This window comes from Atta cephalotes, assembly GCF_000143395.1.
Source record: "Atta cephalotes unplaced genomic scaffold scaffold00049, whole genome shotgun sequence".
Taxonomy (NCBI): Eukaryota; Metazoa; Arthropoda; class Insecta; order Hymenoptera; family Formicidae; genus Atta; species Atta cephalotes.
Window position 1 is genome coordinate 1198668 of NW_012130113.1, and position 15122 is coordinate 1213789.

At 37.7% G+C, this 15122-nt stretch overlaps 1 protein-coding gene across 1 annotated transcript in view; it reads right to left on the reverse strand.

The window, feature by feature from the left end:
• Window positions 1–15122, reverse strand: part of LOC105622836 (protein gooseberry-like) — a 19344-nt gene that overhangs the window by 4051 nt on the left and 171 nt on the right. The window contains exons 2-5 of the mRNA XM_012204247.1: window positions 7619–7932; window positions 6497–6626; window positions 1271–1442; window positions 726–1004 (exon numbers count right to left, since the gene is read on the reverse strand). Coding sequence (XP_012059637.1) covers window positions 726–1004; window positions 1271–1442; window positions 6497–6626; window positions 7619–7932 — 895 coding nt within the window. The remainder of the gene's footprint in view (window positions 1–725; window positions 1005–1270; window positions 1443–6496; window positions 6627–7618; window positions 7933–15122) is intronic.

Below are 15122 nucleotides of genomic sequence, written 5' to 3' on the forward strand. Positions count from 1 at the left end.
GAGAGAGAGAGAGAGGAAAGTGAGAGAAGAAGAGACAGAAAGCACGGAGAACAAGGAAGCAAGAGAAAGAGAACCAATGGGCCCTGCCGACACGTTTTCTGTGTGGTCCTCAATTATGTTGCTTCTTGGGCCTCCGTAATGAAACGCTACCGGCTAATAATCCAACCCGGGTCTTGATCCTTCAACGTAGGGTATGTATGTACCTGTACCGTGATCCAGCTTTAACCGATCGCGGCAGCGCCGCGAGGTAACAATGATCGATCGCGGATAATCTTTGCGGGGGTGTCCACGGACGAGAGATATCGGGTTCGATCCGTTACGTATCCACGTAACTTCAAATTTCAGAAAAGGAATATTTATAAAATTTTATGAGCTTATAATTAGATCAAAAATAATAAAATTAAATTTGATTTGAAATAAAAATTTTTATGTAGATTATTCATCAAGATCTGAGGAATAGAATTGCAAGTACCTAATGATGATTAAATTTTTATATTAGAAAGAAAAAACGCTATTCGAGAAATCTAAATATGATAATAAAAAATTCTGTATGAAAAAAGTGCATAATATATGAAAATCGATACGATTTACGAAAAACAGATTATTAAATCAGCAACGATTTTTCCTAATAGTACATTACACTGTTCATGCGATTTTCTTTCTATCTAGTTAATTTACAAAATGAACATTTTGACAAATATAATGCATTAGTTGCTAAAACTTACCCATAATTATCCGGAGTCGCCCGTGGCCATTGCTGCTGCGCAGCGTAGTAGTTCTCCCCGTAGTTGTAATGCTGAGAATAGCTGGCGGTGGTTGCTGCAGCGGCAGCAACGCTCGCCTGCCCGTAGCTCTGATAGCTCTCTGCACCATTACCGTAGTGCTGAGTTTGGAAGGGTAAACTCATGTTGAAGGCGTTCAGCTGTTGGCTGTTCAACTGTTTGCGAAGCCTCGCACGCCTGTTGCTGAACCAAACTTGCACTCGAGCTTCCGTTAACTTTGTTCTGCGAAAAGAAAACATCCAAAAATATCAGTAAAAATACAAATCGCAAATATATAATTTATGCTATCACAAAGTCTACAGTATTAGTAATTTTTTGCATTTTCGATGTGTAATTTTAGTCATAAATTATAATAATTTATTCCATTTAACATATAATTTTATACAGTAAAGATAATTGATGTAATTAAATATATTGATTTAATATTACACAAATACAATTTTTTTATATGTAATTTTTTTATGAAAAAGAATTCCTAAGAAACTTACTTTTGTGCAAGTTCCTCTCTGGTGTATACATCAGGATATTGCGTCCGATGAAAAGCCGCTTCCAATTGTTCCAGTTGTTCTCCAGTGAAGGTAGTCCTGCTTCTACGTTGTTTCCTCTTCAGCGCAATGCCAGGCTCGCTTTCCGTGTCGGAGTCGTCACCGCTACTTCCAGCTGAACATAACAAAGACCGCGCTATTTAAATACGCAACTTTAATTGTTTTCCAACAAGATACATGGACTACACAAATGACACTGTGTCCAACAGAAAATATTCCAACTGTGATACAATATTATTGCTTGACACTAATCTTGAAAGATTTACAATTTAACTCTAAATTAAAATTATGAGTCTTATAGATATGTTAAATCCTCGTTATAAAAATAAAAATAGAAAACTACAATGCACTCTGATGTATTACATTATAAAACTTTCAACAAGTACTTTACACTGTATAACACAAAATAAAACAGCGTATTCTAGCTGGAAAACAGTTTTTGTCATTGAATATTCAGTTTAGGGTTACCTAACTTATCAATTAATTATTAACGAATTTGTCGCAGGAATAAATAAAATTATCCTACTATTCTGACGACTATAAAAATTTGATTCTTTTTGTTCTTCTTTTATTAATGGTATCATCTCTGCACGATGTAGCCAATAGCAAATCTTTTCTTCCAACATTCCACAAATAAATGTTTTAAATGAATACAGACATTTGCTAAGAATGATTACAAAAGAGTACAGTTATACAGTTTTGTCGAAAACTTGCAAAAATTTATTGTTAATACTCGGCAATTTTTCTAATGTAATTGTAAAAATTTAACATATTAACGAAAATGCGAATATTCTACTTGTATATTAAAACATCATCGATAGTTTTCGAGAGGAGAAACGCAAGCGTGCGTTCTTTAATAGCGGCGAGAGCATCTCTCGGTCCAGCACGTGCTGCACGTCAGATACCGAAGATAGGAAGCGAGTCGTTCACGCCCACAGTTCACACGCCGGTCTCAGCAACCCACCATTAAGACCCTTCTGATTACAGCCATGCCCAGCCGAACCTATACTAAACTAAAACACCGGAGAAATTAGGGTTCGCCGCGAAGAAATTAAGTTCTTTGACATGTCCCGTCCCACCCGAGCTAAACGAAAGCCCGTTTCGAAGAGGAATCGTTGTCTGCCTCCACGAGACACTATTTATAGAATTTCAAGTTTGATTTGTAACCCTTTTGGACCTAATTTGTTCTCCACGGTTTGTTTCTGTTACGCTGACTTCAACAACTACACTCGATAACGTTATAACGTATAACTTCGTCCGACTTGATAAATGAATAATTTAATATTTAATATATTTTACAAATTCCATTTATAAAATTTATAGTATTACTATTTATTATTTATTATTACTATTTATAGACATTTAATACTTTCTTTCTATAAATGCACAGTTTTATACAAATGGGGAATATTTTTGATTAGTGTACAATATTTAATTTCTCTAAACATATATCGAGATAATGTCAGAGATCTTATATGTCTCTTTTTATAACTGTACTCCGTAATTTATAGACTTATTCTCAGATCAAGTTCAACCGACGAGAATAAACGCCTAAATCAATAGCACCTGCGCGAACATCAGCCAGAATTTAAGAACATGAAGTGCATGGCGGTTCCTGCCAGATTAAAGACTGCTGCGCGCTCGTAAATCGTCGCGGGAGTTTCAGGTGCATGCCCAACAATTTTTCGAGATTCTAACGCTTTTCACGTACTATCAGCGCCTGCCAATACTTCATGAATCCGAGACCGAATATACATAAAAAAAGATAGCAACTACTTGTATAGTACAGTTTCTACAAAATAAATTTAAAATTATTCTCAAATTAGCATAAGCTATTAAATTTGAATATCAAATTTGTTCTTAAGAAAAAATGATTTATATTAAAATGCGTCATAAATAAATTATCTTTATACATTTTTTAACATGAAGATAAAAATAGTTATTATTTTAGAAGAAAATTATAAATGGAAAGCACAGTTTTGCTGAAGTATCTAAAAATTTAACTATGGATATTGAAATAATTTTGTTGGATCCATCAAAATAATTAGGTAGGACGCTCAAATTGATTGCTAGAATGCAAAATTTATTACAGCATTATTCATCATGCTCGAAAGTCCTACATAATTAATGTGATAGTCTAAATTATTTTTAAATTTGCAGCGAAATTTTTACTTCAGCCAAACTTTTCTTTTCGTGTATATATATATATATATAAGGTAGAAATAATTTTTGCACGAGATTGCAGCGTTCATAACGGGACTGTTTACTATTAAAAAGCTTCTATATCTTTTGAACTGAGAGCAGTATTACAATCGCGATTTGCTGAGAAAGATTGCGATGCTAAACAATTACTATCGGAGAAATGACTGGAGCGGCTAGGCGATCGCTGAAGTTACGGACGTGGTGAACGGCGAAGGTCTCAATCACGAGTCTGCCTCGCAGTAAGAGCATCTAAATCAATAGAGGGTGCCGTTGCGTTCCGCGAACAAAACGGCAGGTACAGGGTGTGTTGTTGGCGGTTTGTAAGATTAGAGGCAGGCGGCCGGGTACGAAGCCGAGGAAGACCACACGCCGCGGTTGGTGCCGCGTAGGTATATACTATATATATGCGCGCAAGTCCATCCGTCCTCCTTGCACCGTTGTGGAATCCACGCCATCTCCTCGTCTTGTTCCTCAGGTTCGACTGCTCTTGCTCCTCTTAGTCGTTCCATCCGATTTCTTCTCTTTCACGTTCCTCCGACTCTGCTCCATCTGACTTCCTCCTTCTCTGCACGAGCTACGCCCGGATCTGTCCCTCTCTCTTGTCGCCCCGCGCGATCGTTCCTCCCGATTTCTTTGACGGAGAGACAGACCGCGGGGTTATTTATCGCGCGTGTTCTTGGCTACCGGAACCGCCGGGTGATCTTGCATTCTGGGACTGACATGCCAGCGAGGGGAGAAAGGTGCACGGAAGATGAATGGACGCGAGACGAAATGATTGAAGTGTGTATTTGTGAGACCTTTTAAGTTCCCTCGCGTTGATTGCATCGTGCATCCGATCTACTAGATTGTTTGCTATTTCTCATTTTGTCGCTATTTAACGACTTTGTATTTAACCATTCATTTAACTTCTACTGTTTTCTTCTTAAGAGAAGTAATTAATATACATATATGACAGAAGAATATATTTAGAAAAAATTAAATTGTGTGCGTCTGTCTGTGTGCTTATATCAAACGCTAAGTATTCTTGTAAAGAGAGAAATATCAGGAAGACATCCTTATCCGTATTCTGTTACTTGACTATGATGATGTGTTATTATCGCATTAGTGCATCAATCGCTCATGTTATCTCGCTCTTTCTCCTCATTCTCCAATCCACGTCCGCGTCATAAGCCGATCCAATACATCGCCGACTTCAGTGCTAAACCATCACGCTGCGATTGAATAAAAAGAATGAAGGTTCTACGTCCGAGGTGTGCATTCAAAAAGACTCGTCCCTGCTTCTTCTTCCTCTTCTTCGTCTCCATATCCTTTCCTTTCGCGGCGGTGCATTAGCGGCGGGAACAGCGCCTGACTTTCTTCTTGTTCCTCCCCTTTGTTCGAATCATAATACATAATTTACCCGGCCTGCAAACGCGGCGAACCCAATAAAGATCTATGCGTCTTCCTCCAGGACTTTTATTGAAGTATTCATAATTGAATCGCTACCTTCGGGGCAATTTTATCTCAACGTCGTGACTTATTAACGATTCTTCGCGTAAAATATATTAGTGATAAATAATCGATCGCTTTATTTAAAATATATAGAATTGTCTTCATGATGAAAAGCACCCGGAACAATTTCACTGAAGTACCTTTCGGCTAAATACAGGTACATTTGAAATTAATTCTGTTGAATCAAAATAATGTTGTGTGAATTATTCAAACTAGTTACTAGAATGTCAAAATATTTTGTAACATTATTTGAATGTCTTAACATAATTATTTTGATGGTCCAATAAAATTATTTCAGATCTGTAGTTCATCTAAAGTATTTAAAAATTTAGTTAAATATAGATCTGAAGATAATTTTGTTGGACCATTAAAATAATTCTGTAAGACGTACAGACTCATTGCTAGAATGTCAAAACTTTCTGCAGCATTGCTCATTTGTGAAATTTAGCTAAATCTAGCTAAATTTTTAGATATTTCAGCAAACCGTCTTTTTTGTATTTCTATTATTTCAATATTGATTAGCTGCTTTAATTCTCATTTGAGTCTCGTTAAATCACGTAAAAATCACGTATTTATTTACAATAAAAATATTTCCAACAAATAATATGAATAATATCAAGAAGATGAAAGTCGCTTTCACAACAGCGCAAAAAGGTTGTTCAATGCGACAGGAAGCAACAGGTCGAGCACCATCCGTGAGTCGTTGCGCGAAGTTGCAATCTCGGGCATACGTCTAATCAAAACTAAATCTTCCCGACAAGGTAATAAACTCGACACATCTACGCGCCACGGGACGCCTAATATTTCTTCGCACCCCTTACCGCCAGTAATAAATAAAAAAGAAAGGAATTCCCCTTTACGTTTCGCCGACCGGACCTATATTCCTACCAATCCCCAGCGTGGCTACGAAACTGCTGGATACTTCAATAAGTAGAACTCGTACATATCTCGAGGCTCATGTAACGTTCAACACGAATGTGAAATAAACGAAATACAAATGATAACGTCGCGAAAAGTATCTACGTAATAATTACATCCCTTGGTGCGATCGGTAATTGAATCTCTTATTACTTCCATATATGAGTTCGTAGTTATAAACACGTTAAAAACTTTCGACTTTAAAGACTGTACGGAAAAAGATAACGACTTCCTTTCGTATTACGCATATGGAAAAAGTGTCGAATAGCATTTCAGATCGGGCACTTTGAATACATAGGCTACAAACGGTTGATCGTCGCGGCCGCCTTGCTTCAATTAACTTAGCACACGACTACGCTATAATTACGCTTATTGCTCGATTAACCCCGGGCACTTCATTTGCGTCTGCCCGGTGGTTTATGCAGTGTTAAAACGACGATATGTATTGCGAACTTTGAAAATATATTTTTCGATGGTGAACCGCACATCGTGTAGGAAATCTTGATAGTCTCGGCAGATCGTATCGCGATGATCATAAATGTTACTCATAACACTCACCAAGAATACCATCAATAGAGTGATTTCTGCGTAGGTCATCACCGGGTCGTGTCTGATTGGCTGGTCCACGTAGAAGTCTGGTGATACTAGATACGGAAGGTGCCGATGCTTTGTCACAGACTCCGTCCTGCTGGCAGAACCGCGTTGGACTAGTTAGCATAATTTTTCTTTGACTGATATTTCTTTCATGATTTAAATGACATTTTCCAATAATTTATATAACATAATATCATGAAGATACATATTTAAAAAAATTATAAACAAAAAGCAGTATATACTTTAGGTATCCTTATATTTCTAAATTACTTTTAACACACATCTCTATCATTTACTTTAGATTTTGCACGGCTCCGTTTATTTATATAAAAAAAAGAAAAATGTTACATAACACTATGTCTTCATCTCTCGGTGCGGCTCTCTAGTGTGCATGTCATAATTTTCTTTTATTTTGTATCCCTGATAGAAATGTATACAATTTCCTAGATATCCATCCAGTTATTATCTAATATTATTGTATTCTCATTAGTTGTAACAATATTGCGTAGGAAATGAACAAAAATTTAATAGAGTTTTATTCAGTGTGTTTCTCTAGTAAAAATATGTGCAATTTATGTGTGTACGTGTACGTGTGTAGACACCTGCTCAGTTGTTGTTTAGTATATCAATAAATTATTATTAGTTAAAATATCGCGTAGTCCATTTATTATCCTATTTTTGTTCAGTAAACGTATCTCGCATATTTTTTGTGCACACTAATTGCAGTAAACGTATCTCGCATATTTTTTGTGCATACTAATTGCAGATAAAATGTTACATCTTGATTGGGATTCTAAATAATTTTGGTTCTCAATTACTAAACAAAGAATTAATATTTAACTACTTAGTAACTACTTAGAAAATGCATAACATTTCTACCAGAGATGCTGTAATCTTTTTATTTTTAAAGATACACACATTTGTCGTTATATTTGTTAATGTCTGACATTTTAGTTGAAAAAAACTTGTTACAATAAATATGTTTACTTTTATGCGATATTTGCATAATATATAGCATGACACCGAAAGATGTTTCTCCTTCTATAATTTAAAAACAAATAAACGAAATGGATGATATCAACAGACCTTTATCAATTTCTCGCGTATCTCCCAACTGAAGATTCCAGGGTTCTGCCGCCTAAGATCTTCAATCCTCGCCTCGACTTCCGGCGTGGCGACTCGCGGTTTGCTGCCGCCAATCACACCGGGTCTTATCGATCCTGTTTCTTGATATCGATTCAGAATCTTTGAGACGCAGCCATGTGACACCCTGAGCTGTCTCGATATGACGCATGGCCTGACGCCGGCCGCTGCCATCTCAACGATCTTCAAACGGATATGGTTCGGTAATGGACGGCCGTTGATGAATACACCACCTAGCTGGTTCACGCGACCCTGTCCTGCAAATGTAATAACACAGAACCGTTTACCATAATGGCACGTCATGTTGTCTGGTACATCTATTTCCACGGTACGAGAACGACGGGTCATACATGATTATTTAATAATAACGGAATGGGCAAAAGACCGTCACGCAAATTTCGGTGTCGGAGACATCAAAGACGACGTATGATGACGTAGATCGAAATCACTATTTTAAAAGACGTAATTTTCCGGCGCGAGAAGTACAGAAAACGCAATATAGATTTCTATGGACTGTTTCTTACGAAGTAATTATCGGCATGTATCGATGACAATATTCGAAACTATGTGTATGCAATTAAATACATTGTATCTCGTGAAACGAGAAGAAAACACTACCGTGCGCTGGATGGTAACGAAGCTGAGGAAAAATAGTGTATTTTCTCGGCGCCATAGTATTATACAATGCAGCACGGCGCAAGTGGCGTGACCATTTTTCTAAATGAGAATAAACGGATCCGCGTACAAAAGTGACGGAGGAGAAAAAGAACAGAGATTCAACTTGCGCAAAAGCGGGCCGCTTAGCAAACAAAGCGCGACGACACGCGAGGTGCCGCTCAAACACCGCTAATTACCGGTAATTAGCCTACCTCCCCCTCCCTTCCACGACATCCCTTTAATTAACTTAATTATAATCACGAAGTCAAACAAACGGCGTTACACGCAATGGGCAAAGCGGTTCTGGCTAGCAAATGGGGGTAAAGAAGCGGAATGAGATGCGTGCGGATGTGCGGTGGCTCTTATGATGATGCGCCGCGAACATGGACACCTCGCGTGCTTCAGAAAACCACGAAAGAGGACCGCGTCACGAGTTACGGCCCTGGTTTTGCACGGAGTAGTAAAAGCCATGGATGAGGGGACAAAAGGGAACGTCGAAGCGGCTTTAAAAGCCTGGGGAGCCTTTAAAAGCGCTCTCTCTTTCGCGCGCGGGGACAATAGGGGAAGTCCTCGACGGAGGCACGGCCATATCCTGTGTGTTTGTACCTATTTACATAAAGGAAACTTTGCATAAGAGAAGAGACGCACTTATGCGCGTCTCTCGCGGATGCTGCGTGCGATGCTCCGGATCGGAGCTGTGATGTTCTCCACACAGCGAAGATGCTGCATCCTAATGGTAAATCCAAACGTGCGTATTGCTTGTATTCTTTATTTTTAATAAAACATCAATTTCTTAATATATTACTGTTAATTTATACATATATACTTCTGTATGCTACTCAATTATTTCTTTAAATTCCATACAATTCATCTCTTCTACAAGTAATATTTGAACTGTATCTAGACTTCGCCCGTATACTTTATACTCTCTTTTATATTTCTCTTTCGAATGACAACTTAAAATTATTCAAGAACGACGAGAAAGAGTTATCGTGGCAGGTTTTAATGGCGAAAACTAGTGGAGCTCGCGGTGCGGATCCCCAATAATCCAAACATTTTCACGATCGCATCGGGGACCAGCGGCGCACGCTGGCGCAGCACCAGTTCGTGATATATTCTCAGCTGGCTACCTGCTGCGAGAAGCGCGGGGTCTAAGGAGTCCGCTAATTACCACGGCGTAATTCAAAAGACGACCCCCTTCCTGGGCGCGTCGAGCTCTCCGGCACAAAAGTAGTCCCGTTTCGTCGTTCATCACGGGCCCAGAGATTTACATCCCCCTCCGTTCCCCTCCGTCACTCCGCAGCCTCCTGCTGCCCCCTGCCCTCTCTGAGATCTTCTCGCGCTCAGTAAGGACATATCCGCGAGTGCGTGCAACGCACACACTCCCACACACACCGGTCGTGCCGGTGTGTATAGGCCGGGTTACGGTCCCGCCGGACACCTCTCCGGTGTATGACGTCAGTCAGGCCGCGGGGCCCGACGGGATTACAGGCAAGATCAAAAGGCGCCGACCGCCGCCGCCACCGCCGCCGACTATGACGACGACGACGACGAGCTTTCGGTGCGAAGCGCGTGATATTCGTGAATTTCTGAAAAAATGCATAAACTGATTAGGGATCGAAGTTGACCAGTAGCGAAGTATTAAATAAATATTTAGTAATTAGAGAAACACTGTTAATTAAATACCTTGAGTTAAATAACATTTTGATATTTTTAACTTTTATTTATGAAATGTAAATCAATCCATTGAAATGTAAATCAATTCATTTTGGTAGTTAATTTCACAGCAAATATCGTTCATATTAACGTATATACTTAGTAAATAAATTTGAGTAAAATTAAAGACATTTTGAATTAAATTGTTTAAGTTTTAGTTAAATTAACGACAAATTAGGTAGAAAAATAAGCGACTTATAGGAACAATTAAAAATAAAGTATAATTCAAGTATAATTGACATTATGATTTTAACAGTGAAAGCTAAAGAGAACGTGAAGACACAGAAATTGTCGCAATTAAGAGAAATAGGAGAAGATGCAGCCGCAGATATATAGGCCAGAGTAATTTCTCAGAAAAGAAAAAAATAAATTGAAGCATTTTCTTTCATCTTGGCAATAATTGGCACTAATTCCAATGAAAGGAAAATACGAGAAAGATAATTGAAAACAGATCTAATATCAATTTTCCCATCGAGATCCCCGTTTGCGATTATGAAAACGGCTAAGAAAATCCATGCGGTGGCACGAGGCAAATGCCAAGAATGCCAGACTACTATTCGTCGCACGTGCAATACTTAGACGTATACATTACTACGCATGTATATGCATTGCGCTGCGATTATTGCATTCTCGCGCGAGGCTCGCTTTAAGAACTCCAGCGTTCGTAACTCGAGTCACGGAATCGAAAGTTGAATGTTACCGCCCGTGTGAGCAGGCCCTTTACTCACGTTTTTGTTCCCTATTTGCCGATGGATATTGTTCGACGCATTCTTGCGGAACGCGCCGTCGCTACGTGCGTTCGCGGATTTTCCCACTGCGTCTCGCGCGATTAGTCCCGGTATCGATTGCAAAAGCCCGAGTTGTCTATTCTTTTCGATCGGAAATCGAAGTGATTTGTACACATGTCCGTGGAATCTATGAGTCTTTGTCTCGATTCTAAAATATGGCAAAAACGCGTTCAATGATGAAAACTGAAAGTGAACAAAAAGATGGATGTTTGAATAATAAAAAAAAAGAAGAGATTCTTTTCTTCTTTTTTAAATGTCATGGCATTAAGTTTGGTTGTAACAAAACGATTTTCTCGGGAGGACAATTTAATCCAAGCAGCTGGTGAATGATTTATGTCCTCGCGTAATTTATTATGGTAGAAACGCAGTGGAACGCATTTTCGCGAGACTCGTATGGTTCGTATGATGGACCACCCTGTGGCCGGGTGAGACCGTATGGTAAAACGTCGAAAGAAATAATTTCCAGCATGAATTATTGATAACGGGCGATTGATTGTTCAGCGATCAAGACTTAATGTCCATGATCCGCGTGCGGACGTGACGAGATAGCGGGGAGGACCCGTGTCTGATTTGAATTCGCCCGACGAAGCGTCGCGCATCGTTAATTTTTACCTGCGAGGCAGCGACGGCCTCGTCGGGCCGAGGGTGCTCTTAGACACGGAGGTGCTTAGAGAATTCCGAAATAATTGCGACATACGTCGCCGGCCGTTCATTATCTGCGTGTCGTGAGACGTCAATTAATCCTTTTTCTTCCTCGGATCGGTCTCGATAAATTATTACGTGCGAAGAGTCGACGTACACTGTATTTTGTGGCCGCGACACTACCGCGGTTCACAAGCCGCGAGCTGTACAATTATGCTTTCTACAAGATTTTTCTTTATGATAATCCCTTGTGCCCCTTGTCGCGGCCCCCTTATCGCTCTTAAGCAGTAATAACAACGTATTATCAGGGTATTAATTGAATCTCATTAAGGGATCGCATCAAGGTATGCGATCGCTCCAATTTTCGCGTGATGAAGTATACGGAACGTCTCACGGCTCGTAGGAATTACAGGATGCGATCGCTAAATTTGTTATTCGAGGCTTTTAACTGTAACTGATCATCATCCAATTACGACACAGAGCCTCCCGGAGTCGTTTCGATCGCGCATCGTTTCATCTGGCGTTCCTGATTATCGATAAGTGTGAACCGATATGATAGAGAACAATTAAAAAAAATATTCTTTGAATGTGTTACTCTCTCTCTATATATATTATGTTATACATTAAAATATATATTTAATTCTTTATATAAATAAAATGTAAGAAATATGAATATAATATCATGTTATATTTTTCTCATTGAAATATTCTTTTAAATATTGTACATCAGTAATATGTAACTGAAGCACAAAAAAAGGAAAAGAATAGCTGCTCAAGTAAAGAAATGCAGCTAATAATCTAAAATAATAATAATTTAAAAATCTAATAATAATGGACAATCAAAACAAATAATTATGTAAGAAGCTGAAGCATGATGAAATGCTCACTGAGAAAAATAGTCTCTGGTTTGATTAAATAGTAATTCTGGTGGAAAATGGACGAATCAGAATTTTCTAAATTAAATCTACTAGAATTCTAGTTGAAATAACGAGAATTGTGCTTGATAAGTATAATTATTCTGTTAAAATAAGAATTCTAAAATAAGAAATCTAAAATAAGAAGTCTAGTAGACTTTATGAGAAATATTGTATCAATCAGAATTCCGATTATCTTAACTAGAATTCTAATAAATTTAATCAGAAAATTTTGATTCATCCATTTTCATCCAGAAATTTTTTTTAGTGCTCTTAAAGAGTTTTCTCGATAATCCATCAAAATTATTTTCCGATTTATATCTAACTATAAATTTTTATATATTTTAGCAAAACCGTTTCTTCCACGTATTATTAATAATTTATTAAAATATTATTATATATAGAGCATTAATTCTTAGATTACATTATACAACTTTTTTTTATAAAAGACATATCGTTTACGCGGCTTAATGATAATTGCCGAGCGGTGTGCGTACAATTCCAAAGAGCAAAGGGTTAATTTCGCAGGCATCGAGTGGAGCGACGAAAGTTCCGTTGCGTCGATTACGCAATCTCTGCCGAGATACGAATGCGGCGATCGGTCTCCCGGATCAGAGGATGCTGGATGAGAGCGGAAGGTACACGCGCGTACCTGAGTGGGAGTAACCGCATGTACCGAAGGGATGCATGTACTTAGTGCGTGCGGTGTGAGTTCCGAGTCGCGCGAGGACTTCAATCAACGTGCCGTCGCCCGGGGCCTATCCGATATCAGACATTAGGTACCCACGGGTACAGGGTACCACCCCGGGACTCTTTCAACGATCCGACGCCCACTACACGCGAACCTGTATATCGAACTTTATTCGAAAGTGGCTGTGGTTCCCCTTCTCTCTTTTTCTCTCTGTCTCTTGTTTTCTCTTTTTCTGTATACTCCTCGGAACGATGGATAAACAATCGAGATTTAAAGACGCACGTGAGTAAAAGCGATCTGAATCGTTCTCCATTCGGGATCCTTTTCTACATTATGTAGAAGAAAAGAAGATAACTATTTAGTTCTAAAAGAATCATTTAGCTGATTGACAATAAGAATAATATATGTATAATGTATTATATTGTATCGATAGAAAAATGTACAATACAAAAGACAAATATACAAGTAAAAAAATAATATTTTTTAGATAATAAAAGAAAATTGGCCTAAAAACTTTAAATTCGAGTTCTTTTGTTATCTCAAAAATGCTAATTTTTTTATTTGTGTCACTTTTTTAATAACACAGCAATATTATAATATTAGATATTGTGGAAATTATCGACAAATTGAAATGAAAGGTGAGATAGTTATGTCATTTTTCTATTGCTTTTTTTATAAAGGTGAAGCATTAATCTGTTCGATTAAATATGTAATAAATCACAAAGGATGAAAACAGCATATTCTTTTGGCCCCTTAGGTAGGAACTGCCCCTCGAAATTTACACGTCAGCGTCGCGCACTGTTCCATAACTCATAAATTACACAATAAATTACAGAATAACGTACGAGCTTCTGTGCGATTATGCACAATCTCTCTCTCTCTCTCTCTCTCTCTCTCTCTCTTTTCCTCTCTTTCTGCCTCTATGTCCAGGCTTTGAAATCATAGCATGCATAGTCAGCATGTCATATTGCGAAACGTCACAAAACGTACATACAAATTCTTTCCGAATTATGTAACGGCATTAAATACTATAAGTTTTCGTGAGTGATAAGCTCTTAGAATGAATTAATCAGCCGGGCCGATTGCATACAAATCAAATATAGTAACGGTATTATAAAGATAGCAGAATCGTTCATTGGGAGTCGCACACATACATGCGCTGACGGACAATGGATAATTCAGTCAAAGCGCATCGTAAAACCATTAACATCGACTGTAAAATATCTGCGACATCGTTGCGGAAACGTCGGCGGACGTCGAACATTGTCGTGAAACTCGCGCTGACATTAATTGCGATATATTCTCAATGAGGCAAAATTTCTAAAAATAACGAAAAATATTATTTTTCCTTTACGAAGTTATAAATATAAAACGAAACAAATTTTGGAGAAAAAAATTTGTTATCGTGAAACTCGCAGAAAATACTAATCACGAATACATAAGTTGTCAAACTCAACCCACCACAGATAAATAATACTTGCCTTTTTTAATTTATATATTTCGTAAATATATCTAATTATATTATAATAAGCAATAGCATTTATTTTTCGAAAGAAGCCAAAAATAAAATCTTTACATAAAATTATATACATAAAATATATTTTCGTACAATCTCGTATAAAAGCGAGATCACAGAATTGTTGTTGTGTGCTGTTGTGATGTTTTGACATTTAAATAATTTTAAAAAATTGCTGCAATCAATTAATTACATCATTTAGTTTATTCTTGCATATCACTATATTCATTGCTATATAAATAAACAGTTTGATGTTCATGATGGGACCGGCGCATTATGAGTGTATTCTCACCTTTATCACATTATCAGTAAATTATTCGGAATTTCATTTTTCGCGCGAAATGCAAAGTGTATTTTTTATAAAAAATAATCTCTTAAAGATATATTTAAATATTCTTTATATCTTGTTGCATTGGAATATCGTGGATTGTGTAAAATTTTAAATTAATAATTCAGAAATAAAAATATCTATATAGAGAGGAAAATCATTATGAAGATTTTTTACATTTTGCTCTGGTGCGCG